The sequence below is a fragment of the Manihot esculenta genome, chromosome 18 (genome assembly GCF_001659605.2).
Source record: "Manihot esculenta cultivar AM560-2 chromosome 18, M.esculenta_v8, whole genome shotgun sequence".
Classification (NCBI taxonomy): Eukaryota; Viridiplantae; Streptophyta; class Magnoliopsida; order Malpighiales; family Euphorbiaceae; genus Manihot; species Manihot esculenta.
Window position 1 is genome coordinate 9,031,672 of NC_035178.2, and position 17,354 is coordinate 9,049,025.

A 17,354-nucleotide genomic window follows, 5' to 3' on the forward strand; every position below is an offset into this window, starting at 1 on the left:
TCGTCATCTAAAAATGATATCAATAAAATAGATAATTACAAAAAAATTTATATTTTTAGTTTTGTTGTAATTCTACTCTAAACTTTTAAACTATTATTAATTTTACTTTAAAATTTACTGATATCAGTAATTTTCTTAATTATTAATTTTTAACAGGACAATTAGTAACAGTGATATAATTAGAGCAATTTTAAAAAATTAAGTTTTAATTGATAAAAAATAGTATAATTGTAATAAAATTAAAAATACATAATTTTTTTGCTATTAATTCAAACTTTTTTATAAAATGAGGATCGATAGAATTAGGAAAGTAGAACCTGATATCTCTCAAATTTACGGAGATCCACTTACTATCAGATGTCATTAATTCAATTTAAAATTAAAAATTATAAATATTAATTTTAAATTCAAATTCTAAAATAAATTCGACAATATATTCAATGAAAGATTTTAACAAGCGCATTGTAATAATTTAATATTCAATGAAAGATGTTAGGTCGGATTAGCTAATATGGTAGCGGTGAGGCAGCGGTGAGGCTTCCTCGGTTTTTTTATTCTAGATCTCAATTTGAAGATGGTTACATACCTTTCTTCTTTGTTCATTAAACTTGTGTCGGTTGATACAACCTCAACAGCTACAGTAGAATGAAAGAGGTTTTATGAAACAACCTTATTCTAGTTTTCTTGTTGATTAGAGATTTCAAAGAAAAAGAGGCAATTCATGAAAGATGGAGGTGCTGCCACCAGATGAGATCCAAGTCAACTTAATGTGAATTCATGGTGTAGGTTTTAAGACTTCGGAGTTAAAAGTCACCCAGTAAGAAAGTTCATTTAAACCCAAGTCTGAACTCCTCACCTTCACGTTCATCATTATTGCAACCTTTTCACATCTCACCAATGAAAACTTCCTTCTTCTATGCCTGTCTTACACGTGAACTCCTCCCCCATTATGTTTCTCTCCCCCTGATTTCAAACGCTCAGCATTTATTATTTCCTTCCAGACTTTTCAACATCCATAATTCCATTTTTAATTATAAACAACTATGTACTTTATTAATTACAAATTATTTTTAAGGGTAATTTACGATTTAGTCCCTGAGTATTACCATTATTAACAAGTCAGTCCCTGTCTTTTTAGAAACCTATTAAAACGTCCTTATATTTTCTCTCCGTCAACGAAATAGTCCTTCTGTCTATTTTTGCCATTAAAAAATAATTTAAATTTTTTAAATTAAAAATCGAACTGAACCGAAATGAATAAAAAACCAAACCGAATTTTCAAATTATTTCGATTCGATCGATTTTTTTAATTTAAACCAAATATTACTCACCCCTAATATTAAGTAATATTTTAAAAATAAAAGTAGATTTTTAACATGAAAGACCGAAATGTAATAACTTTTAAAGTTGAAAAACAAAAGACCCAGATATAGAAATTACCCGTCTATGTTCACTACACATATTTTAGGATCTTACTAACATTGCTATGAGAATCATACTCATACTAACTCTAGCAATTCATAAGTTAGCTATGGTGTCATAGTGAGAAGAAAATTAATGGCAGAGGTAGAGTGAGTAGCCTCATGAGTATATACTTGAAGAATTTATTATTATATGTTCATTTAAAGCTTTTAGGGTTTTTATTTATTAACTTATGTTTCATGCATGTGAAAATGGAAACCTATTCAAAGGGTAGCCGTGGATCATGTGAAGTGTTTCAGGTGTACCTTCTTCTACATTTAAAACTCATTGCTCATTTCCCTTCTCCATCTTCCATTATAACCCTAGCTTGCTATCTAGTTAGAAGTCCTCCTCTCTTCTCTCTTTCTTACTTTTTCTCCTTTTTAATGGTATTTTTCTTCTAGTTTCTTCAATTTTAAGAGACATGAAGCTCTCTTTTGTACCCCACAAATGTTTCCTTCTTCTGCTCATTTTCATGGCACTCATTGTTGGTAAAGGCTTTCATACCTTTTTGTTCGAAATTTTTTTAGTAATTAACTTCAATCTCAGTGTAGTTAAATATTTCGATTCGCTTTTCAGATATTTCAGTCGGTCTACGCCAACAAATTGCACTAAATGGCGATGATAACGTCGATCATGGTCATGAATATTCTAAGGTTTGTTGATTTAGTTTCTTAGTAGGAATGTATTTAATTAATGAGATGAGATATAATGGCACTAAAATAAATTATTTTTTTTACGATAAAGTTTAATTGAAAAAAATTGTCATTAAATTACACTAAAATTTATGGGTAAATATCAAAATTTTAATATTAAATATAAAAATCGCTATTAAAATTTTTAATGTTATTCGTTCACATATTTAATCTAATGGTAAGTGTATCTGAGTAAATCTAAAAGATCGGTTATATTCTCTCAATCTCTAATTTTCAATCCCATTTAAAAAAAAAAATTAATGTTACAATTTTTTAGTGATTTAGCGGGTGAATTTTATATATTTAATGGTGATTTTTATCTCTACTAAAAATCTAACCATTTGTAATTTTGAAAAATACAGCAAGGAGAAAGAGAAGAGCAAGGGTCGGAACTATATCCGACCGGATCGAGCTTGCCGGATTGTTCTCACGCCTGTGGACCTTGCTTTCCTTGCAAGAGGGTGATGGTGAGCTTCAAGTGCTCCATTGGAGAGTCTTGCCCTATTGTTTACAGGTGCATGTGTAAAGGGAAATACTACCATGTCCCTTCAGCTTGACACTAATTATTAATGGTTTTTTTTTTAATTTATGAAGTGTATTTTTAGAATTAGTTTGTTAGGTGATTAATGGGCATGGATTAATTAGGCAATGTACTATTAATTTTAGCTCTTATTATATGCCATAAAATTATTTATGTGCATATGAAAAGAAGATTGAAAATTTTATAAAAGGGGAAGTTTGTAAATAGTAGAATGAGTTTTTGCCAATTTATCAAGGGTTTTAAAATATAATTTTTAACTCATTTTCATTAGAGAAATTAGGGTTTTTCCCTTCTGTCTTAGCACCAATCTTTTTTGGCCTAATGTATTGGATGTTTTAAATTTAGTCTAATCGAGTAATTTAACCTCTGTTTATTTGTAGAAAATAATTTATATTTAAAATATATTTATTAGTTAAAAAAAGTACTTGTCAATTTTTTAAAAATTTAATAGTAATTTCATTCTAAATTTTATTTAATAATTTTTTTAATTAAATTAATTTTTATAAGCATAAAACTTTCTTTTGGGATTCGTGTAAATAGTTTTTTTTTTTTTTTAAATACCATGCAAATGAAACTGCATTTAACAGCTACCAGGCTTCAGAGTACAATCTATCAAATACAAAACAAGACAAAACAGTTGAAGACCCAACTCACCACTCAAATTAAGAAGCTAGCAAAACCACTAAGCCCAACCTATGGAAGATGCTAGAATAGCCACAATTGAACCATTGTTAGCCATCTGTGCCACGATGCAATAGGCAGCCGAACTAAAAGAATAGTTACACAACCACCATATCATGCCAAGAAAATCAAGGGTTAAAGGACGTAAATAAATCAAATTGAAAAATTTAAGCTTATGTGGCACTCAGTTGGTTTGATTCAAAATCAAATCGAACTAAATAAATTAATAATCGAAATTTTAGTATTTATGAAAACTGAATCAAATTGATTTTAGTCAGAAATCAAATCGAATCGATCTGATTTGATTTGATTGGATTTGATTGATTTCAATTTTTAATAAATTTTTTTATTTTTTACACTTTATTTGTAGTATTTAAAAATTTAATTAAAACATTTTAATTTTAATATAATTTAATTTCTTAATATTATTGAAAATAACATATTATTATCACTAATCGATTCAGTTGAATTTTTTTAATTTTTTTCTAATAAAAAATATCGAAATAAGTGAAAATTTTAAAATTAAAAATCAAACCGAATTGAATTTTCAAATTAATTCAGTTCGATCGATTTTTTCAATTTGAACTATTCCCCCTAAAGCTTACATCACAATTTATATTGAGATTAATTATCATTACTATATGTTAATATTAATATTTATTTTTCACATATAACGATATTCATTAATCTAATTGTTATTGATATTATTATTAAAATAATTTCAACTAGTTATTTAATCATTTTAGTAACCAATTTAATGTTTCCTTACATCTATGGATGCATTAAATTTTGTATGGTTTTCCTAATTATGAAAACCCAAAAGATGTTGATGATTTCAATGTTTTATTGAAAGTTATTTGTAAAAATAAATTAATGAAGTAAATTATTTTTATTTCCTTTCATTTTTAAATAAAATTTAAATTAAAAATATTTTTAATTTAAATATTTTTAAATTTAAATATTTTAAAATTTAATCGGATTGTGATACTATCATATAACTTTTATTTTTTATTTTGTGGCATATATGAAAGACACAAAATAAGAGAGTTTTTGAATTTATCCTAATAAATCCTTTGACTATTTTATCTCATATCATTAGTAGAGTTTAAACAACATAAAATTTTTGCTATTTTTTTATTAACAAACTCTCCGTGTCAATTTCAAAATAAAATTTGATTACTTTTTTTTATACTCTAAAATATAATATTGATATTATTTAAAAAATTCAATTTTTCCACTCCTGCGTACTTAAAATTTTTGAATTAATTTTAATTTGAGATTTACGATCTATTATTTATGTCATTAACTCATAAATTTTATTTGCAGTTTAATATTTTTTCGTTGTGCCTACTATTGTAGTTATTTGATTTTTACATTCTTAATTAAGTAATTTTTTTTTAAATTTATCCATTTAAAAAATAATAAAACTGCTGACAATTGTAGTAAACTTTTTGAATTTTTGAGATATTTGGCTACTTAAATTTTGTTTAAGAAATATTTTACTGTCTATTTTACTTATAGCTAACTCTTTAAAATTAATCTTAATTTTATAAATTTTATTGCATTTACCGCCGTGTAATGTAAAAAGAAAACTTAATCTATAAATATAGATTTTTTTAATAGTTAATTAATTAATTAAAAATTTCACTTTTTAAATTTGAAATTTCGAAAATATCAGCATTTTCTTTTTGGAAATTTAAAATTCAAGTTAAAATTACCATTGAGACCCATTATTGCTTCACGTATAATGCACGGACCCAAAAAGTCAATGATCTCTACTCTATGTCCAATCATCGATGGCCAAATCTCATACTCGAAGGTGTTCCTTCACTTCACGGAACAAGGGTATTTATGTAATTAAACTCGATACGGAATGACAGAACTTCCGTCTTCCTTGCCACGTCGCTTGGACATGTAGTTTCACTTCGGACCGATCATTGTATGTTCACGTCCAATGATAGCTCATCTACCCACTCAAGTCGTTACACATGGCATGAAAAAATTTCAGAAATTTAATTTGACAGGTGGATTTATGTGAGTGGTGAAATTACAGTGATCTGAGATGCAGGAGATTAATTGAGTCCCATCATATAAGACTTTTGCCTCTTCAAGTTTCAACCGACATTACCATATCATATAACAACATAAACATAATTTTTTTCACAGATTTCATCATAAATCAACAAGAACGCACAAAGAAGAGTACTAATCCAGCCGTATTTGGGCAGTATGAATATACCCTTTCAAATACCCAATAAAAAAAAATAAAAATCCAATCTTTTTGAATAGTGATTCATAGTATGGACCTATGTAATGGAGCCCACTTTAAAACTTTTCTTCTCCATTTATTGCCTTTCTCCACTCTTCCCTCTTACTGACTGCTTCTGAGACTTCAAAAAAATTGAAATTCTTTGCTTTATATGGAGTAAAAAAATTTGAAAGAGAGCAGTATTTTTTAGTTTTGCTTAACAAAGATTGAAAATTGATGGGTAGGTAGCAATTGGCATAACCCAATTAAAAAAAAAAAAACAAATCTTTGTTCCTTTGGATAGCTTTTACAGTAAGTCATATTTTTTACTTGCTTAATTCTTGATGTTTTGGGGTCTATTCTTTTTGTTTTGACTTGTTTAAGCTTATAAAGATGGTAAGTTTTGTGTATGAAATCTCGGCTCTCTGATGGATAATCATAATGAGCATTACGAATGTTTATCTACTTGCCATTTTGGAGTTTCTAAGATTGATTTGGTGAGCTTTCTATAACTAGTAGACCAGTGTTGGCTATTTAAGTCTTGTGGGTTTGTTCAAAACTTACTGGAATGCTTCGGACTTCTTGTTGAGTTCTTCTTGGGTGTTTGATAATTCAATATTTGGGTATTTTTTTCTCTGTCCTTGAATTGCTTAATTGATCTAGATTTTTGCAAAGTGGGGTATTCGACTTCACATTAGTGATGAATATTCTGGGCTCATAATTAGAACACTTTTAGCAAATTATTATTGTTTCAGATAACTTTCATCCTATACTTTTTGTTTTATTGATCTTGGTAGATAAAGACTCTTTTTAATCGTTTGAGTGGGGGAGAATCTAACCAAAGAAACACCTTAGACTGGAATTTTATTCTTTCTTTTAGTTTTAAGTCTCAGTAATATCTGACAGGTTGAACTGTTGGTTTCCTCGGTATGAGTTCTTTTAATGAAATGGTTTGTGACAAATGGAAAGTTTTATGACTACATCTCTATCTGATATAACTAACGATGAGGAAACATTGTTCATCTGTTTGTTTCTAAATTTTGATTATGATTATGTGTCCTGGAAATATCTTATGCCTGAGAAATACGGATTGACATGTTCATAATTAAATTGATCTCTTTGCTTCTACCAAGCAGGTGACAGAAATCAAATCCGGAAGCTCCAGTAAATGGAGTACATCGATTGTATACGGTGACAGAAAATAGCAAGGCTACCAGGGACATTGTCAGACACATAGAAACAATGCAAACTGCCAATGAACAAGAAGCGAAACATAATTCTACTCAGAATCCTGTTGAATCCTTAAATGAAGGAAATGTTACTTCTTGTTCTGGTGATGATGAAATCAATGCCCAAATTTGGGAGCCTCCTGAAGCAGAGGACCCAGAAGATGACTTGGAGGATAGCGTGGCTTGCAATGACGATGATGATGATGAATTTGGTGATGGCATGAAATGGTGCAAGCCTAGTTCTTTTAGTTGCTGCAGGGATGAAGGCAATAGGAGCTACACGTTCAAACAAGAAAAACAAAAAGCTATGGAGGAGGTTGCAAATGGGAAATTTAAGGTCATTGTGAGTCAACTGCTTAAAACTGCAAGTGTTGCCAATATGTTGAATGATTGTGAAAGTTGGGTGGATATAGTTAGCGTTTTATCTTGGGAAGCTGCTTCATTTTTTAAGCCTGATGCTGTTGATGGGAAAGGAATGGATGTAGATGGCTATGTCAAAGTGAAATGCATTGCAACAGGCTCAAATAATGAAAGGTGATATCTCTTTGTTATATTAAAAGGCATTGATTTTGTTTCTTTATTGCACCATCACCCTATGATGAGTTTCACTCCTGTTAATGAAGCACATACTCCTTTTGCCTTTCGGCACAGTCTGTTAATTGAGGAAAATGAACATGCCTCTTTTCTTTTCAATGGAAAAAGAAAAAACCTTCAATGCAGCTTTTCATTTTTGGAAATCTGTTCAATGATCCGATAATATTCTTTTATCCATCATCTACAACTTTTGCAATCTAAAATTGTACTGAAAGGAAAACATATTAGGCAATGAAATTTGGCTTAGATTACATTGTATATAACTCAAAGAAATAAGAGGACAAATTTTAACACGAATCTCAGATAAGGAATACACTTCTATCAGTTGATACTACTTGATAGAGATTGATGCTTTTATATATATATCTTCGGTTTCCTACTTTCTGCAGTCAAGTAGTCAAGGGCTTAGTCTTCAAAAAGCGTGCTGCTCACAAGCACATGCCAACTAATTACAAAAATCCAAGGTTGTTGCTGATCCAGGGCGAGCTTGGTCAGTCTTCAAGTGAGTTATCATCATTTAATTCAATGGATCAGGTAATTAGTTGATGAGCATCCTGCAGACTTCTTTTTATCATGGAAGTATACTGCTAGTGCTGATCACTTGCTTCTGAAAACAGGAAAAGGATAATCTGAAATCGCTTATGGATATGATAGAAATGTGCCATCCAAATGTGGTTTTAGTAGAAAAGTCCGTCTCTCGTGATGTCCAAGAGTCCATCCTTGCAAAAGGTATCACATTGGTATATGATATGAAGCTCCATCGCTTGGAAAGAGTTGCTCGCTGTACTGGCTCACCAATTTTATCATCTGATACATTGGTGGGGCAAACATTAAAGCAATGCGACTCCTTTCATATTGAAAAATTCCTGGAGGATCATGCTGGGTTAGGTGAACGGGGAAAGAAATCGAGTAAGACATTGATGTTCATTGAGGGCTGTCCTACACGCCTGGGTAGCACAGTGAGTGGAAAATTCTGTTTGCATCTTCTTGTTTTCTTTCTGCAATACTAGGCAGCAGAGTGTTCCCATTTTGTGCACATATTACACATGGGCATCCACAAGCACTTGCCTGGATACGAAGATGAACATATTCATGCATACATGCATGCCCTCTTTGTAAAGTTTCTTGACGACTGGAATCTTGCCCCTTACCATTTTGACATGGGCTAGTGAATATTTATATGTTGGCTTAATTGTTAGAAATGTTAGGATCCTTAGAAATGAATCCAGTTATGCATCTATTGCTTGAATTTTCTGGGATGAAATTTTCTTTTTGTGACCTATGGTTGCAATGGAACCGGTTTTTTAGAGAGAACTGAAAATCTCTTGAGTGAAGTACTCAAAACTTTGGCAATTTTTCTCATAATTCTTTTATTTAATTATTGCACTTAAATACAAGAGGAAGATATAATCATCTCTTAAAAACAGAGAACCATTAAGCATCACAGAGGATCTCACTCCTACCACTAACGAAAAATAAAAACTAAGTTGCACTATCTACATTATTGGTTAACTACTAAGAATATGGTTTAACCACTAAGAACGTGACTCTTAAAAATAAGACAATTGACTTGCATTATTTGCTAACATTATTCCCTTCTCCACTATGTGCTTGCCCTCAAGCACAAACTTAGAAAATTTCTAGTTACTATTCAGCCAATAGTTGATCCATTGCGACATCTCCCGGATTGTCATCTGCTAAATCCAACAGGAATGATTTCTTACAATGATGTCCTCGAACAAAGGGTTCATCACAGTTAAAACAAAGTCCTTTTCGTCATCATTCCTCCATCTCATCGCGGTTCAAGGACTTAATTATTTGAGTGCCTTTTGCTTTCATTGTTTGTTGAGATGAATGATTGGTTGAAGGACTTACAGCATATATGGATCAATTTTTCCATTCATAGAGTCTTGACATGCTGATGGCGGTGACTAGGTCTGTTGGTTAGTGAAGTTCTACCTCCACAGCAATCTATTCAAGCTGTATTTTTTTTAATCCTGGTGAGGCATCCAGCTCGAGAGACAATAACCTCAAATTGGGTTTGGTACTCAGCAATTATTATTGTCTGCTTTAATTTTGCTAGCTCATCCAATTTGTTACTATGATTGGTGGCTCAAAACGGAGATTGTATTGGTGCTTGAACTCTTCCCAAGTTAGTTTTATTATTTGACTAGATACCTTTTCGATATTGTAATACACCTTCTTGCACTAGAATTAGGGTTTGGAGGCTATAAAAATACCATTTAAGGTGGCAACGACTATCGGACAATGAATAAAGATGATGTTTTGAATAATATTTTGGTTCTTCTTCATTATTTAGCAACTTATCAAGATTCAACCTTGTGGCATTCTAATAAGGATTTTTTCTATATTTAATTAACTTATTAAAAATTTCTTGTGGCATTTTCGAAACTGAAATCATTCAATTATCTATGTTTCTAATCTCATTGGTTAGTTAGAGTAACCTTCGCTCCATAATCTTTGCTTCTAATCACATTGGTTAATTGGAGTGTAGTAGAGTAACCTCTGGAAGATATCTTTGCCTCACTCATTGTCAAGTCATGTGACAGAGTTTTTAATCATGAGTTGATCATGGGTTCCGCATGACTCGGTCATGGATGTTGGGTTAGAGTTGGTAATGTCATGGGTAACAGATTCCAACTTAGCACTTGGTTCTTCTTGGCGAGCCTTGTTGACAGCTTGCTTTTTCAAGAACAAGTCAAGAATTCGATCAAGTTGTTGTTGGATTGAGTCACCCAAAACCCCTAACTCTGATACCAAAATGTTAGAATCTTTAAAAATGGATCAAGTTATGGGTCTATTGCTAAAATTTTTTGGGGATGAATTTTTTTTTTTACGATCTATGGTTACAATGGAACATAAATACTCAAAAATTTTGACAATTTTTCTTTTCATTCTTTTATTGAATTGTTGCACTTAAATACAAGATGGAGACATAATCATCTCTTAAAAATAAGGAACCATTAAGTAACATGGAGGATCACCGTCCAACCACACTAAGACAAAGCAAAAACTAACTTGCATTATCTATATCATGGGTTAACTACTAAGCATATGACTCTTGAAAATAGGACAAGTAACTTGCATTATTTGCTAGCAACATATGTCATCAGATTTCATTATGTTGCAGCCAGGACATTTGGTACTCTTTTGTACTTTACATCTTGACAAGGGCTTGAGAGCACATCATAACTATTGAATCTATTTTAAGTAGTATTGACTTCATGGACCTAGAAACAAGCTCATCTTTGTTCTTAAAAGGAAAATTATTAAGCCATTTATTTCTTCATGTTTTAGTATAACAAAAGCTCACAAAAAAACTGAAAGTTTTGCCTGAATAATGAAGGAAAAAAAAGATTTATATAGCTGATCTCGACTAGTTGGAAGTGATACCTAGTTGAGTTGAGTAATTATTGCCATGGGTACCTCTTTGATTTTGTGCTTAATATTTACATTAATATGATCAGTGTTCTGATTGTTAAGTGGGATTTTTTTTTTTTTTGTTACTAGGTGCATCCTTAACTTCCTGTATAATGTAATCTTGCAGATTTTGTTGAAAGGAAGTCATAGTGATGAATTAAAGAGGATAAAATATGTGGTACAGATTGCAGTTATCGTGGCGTATCATTTGATTCTTGAGACTTCATTTCTTGTTGATAGGAAAATGATGTTCTCAACAGTTATGTTACATGGGGCAAGGGATCACAACTTATCTGTTTTAGGAACTGAAGATTCTAGCATTCCTTCCATTGAGGAGTCTAGTGCTGAAACTGGTACTGTTGAAGTTCCCATTTCTAATAGACTCAATGAAGAAGGGTCCCACAATTTAAACATGGGATTAGAAGACAATTCTATGTCTTATTTACCATACAATCCTGTCATTTTTTCAGGGTTCTCTTCTCTTTCAGCTTCTCTTAAGAAAGTTATAGGAGATGGTTTACCTCTTGCCTCCAGTCTTCCATATCAGTCCATGGTTGATTACTTTGGTTTCAATGGACAAGAAGCTAATGAAAAAAACACAGAACAGGTTCCAGTTTTGGAAACATTGGAGGCTTCTAATGAAGATAACTTACTCGATGGTGGACAATCTCAGTCTTTGAGTTGCTCTAAACCTGTTGACAGAGGAAATGACGTTGATAATAAAGTTCAAGTTCAGAATAAGGATGGAGTCGATGCGGTGTTGGATTCTCAGAGCATTTTGGTTTTGGTGTCAAGCCAGAATGCCTTAAGTGGGACTATATGTGAGCAAAGCCATTTTTCTCATATCATGTTCTACAGGAATTTTGATGTTCCTCTTGGAAAGTTTCTTCGGAATAATTTGCTCAATCAGGTTTTTCATGTCTCCATTTATTAGGCAGTAGCATATTCATTCATTGGGATAATTTACTCAAACCAGGGTGTTCAAGTCTCCATTTTATGAGGGAGTTATATATTTTTCTACTTATCAGTTATCACTTGATGTGTGGTCCTAGAGTGCTCAAAAACTTTTGGGGTCTTATCTAAATACTTTTGGGATCAAACAGTTTCTTACTTTCTAGTGTTTTTGAAAGTTGACCTTGTGGCCTTTTTAGAATAGTGATGTATGCTTTTAGTTCATTGACAGAAAGAATCTTCAGTTGCATGAAATCATGTTTGACAGATTTTGGTTGAATCATTGAAAACTGCTGCTTTTTCTGCAGAGACGCCAGTGCACCACTTGCGGGGAATTGCCAGAAGCTCACTTGTACTATTATGCACATCATAATAAGCAGCTTACAATACAAGTTAAATGGCTTCTGAATCCTTTGCCTGGGGAAGCAGAAGGAAAACTTTGGATGTGGAGTCGCTGTGTTAAATGTAAACATCAGAACGGGGACCGAAAATGTACAAAAAGAGTCTTAATTTCCAATGCTGCACGTTTTCTGTCTTTTGGAAAATTCTTGGAGCTGACCTTTTCTCAGCACTCTTCATTTGGTAGATGGTCTTGCTGTGGCCATTCTCTGGAGAGGGACTTCCTCTACTTCTTTGGGTAGGATTATAAGGCCAATTCCTTTCTGTTTTGTATTTCATGCCAAGTGGAAACAAAGGAATTAGATTTACGTTTTAAGAATTGGACTTCAATATCACGGATTTCTGCCCTTCATCTTCAGATGTAAAATCAGAGAAAAAAAGAGAGCAGTGGATTCAATTTAAATATGAGGGTGTTTTTAGGTTTTTGGTATTTATAATTTCTGAAAGATAACAGAAACTAGGGGGGTTTTGGCCCCACTAGTCATGAGGTGGCTTTTGCCAATGTCCCTGATACACAGATTAGCAAGGCTGCACATGATACTGGGATGCATATATTGGTTCTTTCAAGAGAATTTTGGAGCACATTAAGAAAAAAAAGGAGAACTTCGTCGGATTTGAGATGCAAAAAGTAGATTGGGCTAATTGGCCTGAGCCTTTCTGTTCTACACATGACCCTGTTATATCAACAATGAAATTTTATCTTCTATTTTTGTCTTCTAGTTTATGATGCTACATCATTTTGCAGATTAGGCACACTGGCAGCAATGTTCAAATACTCACCAGTTGCAACTTACACTGTGTCTCTGCCACCTAAGAAGCTAGAGTTCAGCCATTCAATTGTATATGATGGGCTCAAGCGAGAATTTGACAATGTATGTGGCTTTGATTATACATGCATCATAAATTTTTTTATGATGCTTAATTGATCCTTTAGTTGGCTGTAAGATACATTCAACTTTCCCCAATTTGAAATTATATTGAAGTGGAATTGATAAATTTCTTTCATTTTCTGAAGGTGCATTTGAAAGGGAAATCACTTTTCAGTGGGATTGAGGACATTTTGAAGGAATTCAAATCTCAGTTTGAAGGCTCTAATCTGAACCTTCAAAGGCCATTAGAAGAATATTCTGATATTGAAGACATGTTGAAGCAGGAAAGTTCCGAGTTTGAGGTTAGTTCTTTTTCATTACATGTTTGTTTTGTTTACCTAGATATATCATAAATTGTCCTTTCTGTCTGAAATTTTTGAGTGCCTTATAAATAAGCAGAGCAGCAAAAACTGATACTCTAGGTAGTCTGTTTCCCTTGAGGTATAACTGAATTTGCAACGTTTTCTAGGAGTAGGCACTAATTTTTTAGTGATTGAGGAATTCTTTTTATTCTTAATTTAAGTGACAATTTTCTTAGAATCGTTTGACTATATGTTGGATTTGATGTATTTTTGTCTTAAAAAATCAGATCCAATCAGAACATTTCATTTTCCGGTCACCTCTAAGTTACCTTTTTTCTTTTTCTCTGCATGACATGGGGAAAAAAAAGGCAAGCATTGACAATGGTGGGAATACAGACAAGGCTAATTATAAGTTTCTTTGCTTAAACCATTTATTATGGGAACTTCTTCTTGAATCATGCATTTGGGAAAGGCGGCTGAATTCACTGCTCTTACCTGATCGTTCTTTGGGCTGCACTGGTATTATTGAGAAACCAGCAAACAACCAAGTGAAATCAAATATGAATGGCACCACTAATGGAAGAAATGAAGGGACTGAAACTGTTTCGGAAAGTAGTAATGTCTATTTGAAAGATATTGTGGGTAACCCATTTGACGCAAATGATTGTTCAGTAGAAGAAATTGCAGTTGATGGTGCTCTTCAACAATCTAGAGTACAAGATCATCTGGATAGATCATCTCCTTTTGCTGAAGATGTTGAAGTGTTGAATGTGGATGGTTTAAGCATGAACAGATCACCCAGCCCTGCGTTATTTGTGAAACCTAAGAGTTTTGTTGATTCAGATGCATCTAGACAGAGGAACTCTCTGCATTCAGTTTTTTCCAGACTAGAAAACTCTATTGAATGGTTCTGGATGCCATTTTCAGATATACGTCAGATATACATGGAGGACCTTGAGAGAGGTTTCATGCCCAAATTTCAGTCAAGCAGTAGCTATATACAGGAACGCTTATCTGCTGCCCATCAACTAATCAATGAGGAAGAATCGAGGCTGCATATCCCTCTTGGAACTGATAATTATATTGTAAGAGACTATGATGGTGAACTCTCTAGTATAATTGCTTGTGCTCTAGCAGTTATGAAAGATATACCTGTTACATCAGAGTTTTTTAGTGACAATAGTTGTAAGGAAGGCAGCGCATCTGCTGATTCAACTGATAGGTTACAAATTTTGACTGGAATTTCCACCAAAATTTCCTCATATTGGTCTTCAAATGGATCTCCTGATTCCGATTCATTACATTCTACATCAAGTGTTTCTCCAGAAGAGTCACGCTTCTCAAGCTTTGATGGGTTCAATTTGTTGGAGTCTCTCATTCTTCCTGAGAACATTAGCCCTGAAGTCTCTCTTGGGTTTACAGAATCTTTTGGAAAGTGTAAATATTCAGTAATTTGTTTATATGCAAAATTGTTCCGTAATCTTCGGAGTTTGTGCTGCGTATCTGAGGTAGATTATATTGCTTCTCTTAGCCGTTGTAGGAACTGGGATGCTAAAGGTGGAAAGAGCAAATCCCTTTTCTTTAAAACACTTGATGACAGGTTCATTATAAAGGAAATCAAGAAGACAGAATTTGAGTCATTCATTAAGTTTGCTCCTCATTATTTCAAGTACATGAACGAGTCATTTGAGTTGGGGAACCAAACTTGTCTAGCTAAGGTGCTTGGGATTTATCAGGTTTGTCGTTTTGATTTTGAACTCCGATATCCTTGTTGCTTTGTTTTTGGAAAAGCTAATGCTTTGATATAATTCTGCAGGTGATCATTAGACAGGCAAAAACTGGGAAGGAGATGAGGCATGATCTAATGGTTATGGAGAATCTTTCCTTTGGTCGAAATATTATTCGTCAATATGATCTTAAAGGCGCTCTACATGCTCGATACAATTTAGCTGGTGATGGTTCAGGAGATGTTCTATTAGATCAAAACTTCGTCGACGATATGAATTCCTCCCCGCTATATGTTAGTAACAAAGCAAAGCATCTGCTGGAACGTGCTGTTTGGAACGATACGGCATTCCTTAATGTGAGTGTCACCTTAATTTTTTCTACAAATTGGCTAAGACCAGTGACAACATGACAAAATCCTTTCAAGTTGGCATATTCTTAAAATCTTTTAACTACCAGATTATGTGTTGAACTTTGTTTTCAGACCATTAACACAGCTTTTCTTGCAAGTTTCACTTCTACTTACTGTCCTCTGCTTTGTTAACCCTTAATTTCCCCTTCAGGTTTTTACAATTTTGCTGTGCTGGTTTTGCTGATAATCTGAAAACTATGTTATTGCTGGTATGTTTTGTCTGATAGATTTCTTGTTTTTCTTCGCAGTCGATCAACGTAATGGATTATTCTTTACTCGTTGGGGTAGATACCTGGCGACAAGAACTTGTATGTGGAATAATTGATTATCTTACAGAGTATACCTGGGACAAGCAACTGGAAACATGGGTCAAGTCTTCCCTTGTTCCTAAGAATGTGTTGCCTACTGTCATTTCTCCAAAGGAATACAAGAAAAGGTTCAGAAAGTTTATGTCTACACATTTCTTGAGCGTCCCAGATAACTGGTGCTCGAGGGAATCCTCCGATCGTTGTCGACTTTGTGGCATCGGAGAGAATGGTTCTCAAGCAAAGTCTCAAAAGCAAGGAAGATTAAATGGTTTTTCTAATTAGTTAAATCTTCATAAGAGCATGCAGCTATGGATAATAGCCTCCTTGATCTCTTCAGTTTTGTACCTTACAGGCAGAAACAAATATATGCTAAGAAGAAAAAATTTTCCCTCTCCAAATAGATAATAATTTTCGTTTATACCACGCCGCTTCTTCACCCGTTTATACAAATGGAAGTAACCCGTTTAGGATCCAAAGCGTTGAGCATTTCAGACTTTCTTCTCTGATAAAATATCCCTTCTATTCTTCAAAACTTCAGTTCTTTGGCTTACATGCAAAAGAGACATCTTGAGAATTTAAGTGGGAAAAAGCATACACATTTCTCCAATTCAGAGCTAATGTCAGAAGTTGCAACTTGCTTAGGCAAAAAAGGTTAGTGGGAGTTTAATTCCTTGCTTTTCTTCCCATGTCAATATCCTCTTTCACAGCAAATTTCTCCAGCAAACAAGACAACTGCAAGGCTGGCAGTGATTATTACTATCTCAATTCTCAAAAATAATGATCCTCATGAATCTTTCCTAAGTGGCACTGCTAGGCTCAATGTTCCTTTGCTAATTGCTACAATCCTTGCCTTCACCGTACGGCCAACGCATGCACTTCCTTGTACCGCATGCTGATGGGAATTTTCTGGGCTCTCCTGGCTGCCTCCTGCGTCTGTTTTGCATTCACGGGGATATTCCAAATATCAACTGGTAGATTGTTTTATAGGTGCCAACCTTCGGAGATATGCCGACTTCCAACAGAGACAAGAGGGATCTGGACTTCAATGGAGGCAAGAGGAAACAGCATGTGCCTTCTGATTATGGACTGGAATGGACTGCACTCTTCCAGGCATCTTTTTCCTTGATTGCATTTATGGGTTTTGCTTGGTTATATACTGATGATATATGAGATTGAGATGCTACTATTCAGCAATGCCAGGATCTACACTGTTCCTCTAGTTATTGGGTTTCTGAATTTTCTTTCCCCCTCCAAGAGGAGGAAGTGGATTTTGGATAGCCTTTGTTGCTGCAGAGAAATGCTTCGTACTCTAGTACGTTGTGTTTACCTGGCGCACAGTTGCAAGAAGATAATGCATACTCCACCTGTAGATGGCTCAACGAAACTGATCATGCCTATTTCTGTAACATGACACATGAATACATATTTTCTGTTTGTAATCTCTGTTATTTGCATGTTTTTAGAACCAAAATAATCGAGTAAAATACTTGGGCACTTC

The 17,354-nt window shown here is 33.4% G+C and overlaps 2 protein-coding genes across 6 annotated transcripts; both read left to right on the top strand.

The window, feature by feature from the left end:
* Positions 1-1,776: 1,776 nt before the first annotated feature.
* LOC110605806 (protein EPIDERMAL PATTERNING FACTOR 2) lies at positions 1,777-2,923 on the top strand. The gene is made up of 3 exons (XM_021744444.2): positions 1,777-1,952; positions 2,041-2,117; positions 2,519-2,923. The coding sequence occupies exons 1-3, from the start codon at positions 1,886-1,888 to the stop codon at positions 2,711-2,713; spliced, it is 339 nt and encodes a 112-aa protein (XP_021600136.1). The 5' UTR covers positions 1,777-1,885; the 3' UTR covers positions 2,714-2,923.
* Positions 2,924-5,728: 2,805 nt separating this feature from the next.
* LOC110606033 (putative 1-phosphatidylinositol-3-phosphate 5-kinase FAB1D) lies at positions 5,729-17,350 on the top strand. Of its 5 annotated transcripts, XM_021744758.2 has the most exons (12): positions 5,741-5,938; positions 6,763-7,389; positions 7,839-7,983; positions 8,067-8,408; positions 11,018-11,243; positions 11,361-11,800; positions 12,150-12,478; positions 12,986-13,112; positions 13,256-13,411; positions 13,780-15,147; positions 15,228-15,494; positions 15,797-17,350. In XM_021744758.2, exons 2-12 carry the CDS (start codon positions 6,869-6,871, stop codon positions 16,136-16,138), a joined length of 4,263 nt encoding a protein of 1,420 aa, XP_021600450.1. In that variant the 5' UTR covers positions 5,741-5,938; positions 6,763-6,868; the 3' UTR covers positions 16,139-17,350. The 5 variants fall into 5 exon arrangements, with proteins under 5 accessions (XP_021600448.1, XP_021600445.1, XP_021600450.1 ...); XM_021744756.2 differs by having other exon boundaries at positions 5,729-5,867; positions 11,018-11,800; XM_021744753.2 differs by having other exon boundaries at positions 5,740-5,938; positions 11,018-11,800.
* The last annotated feature ends 4 nt before the right edge of the window (positions 17,351-17,354 follow it).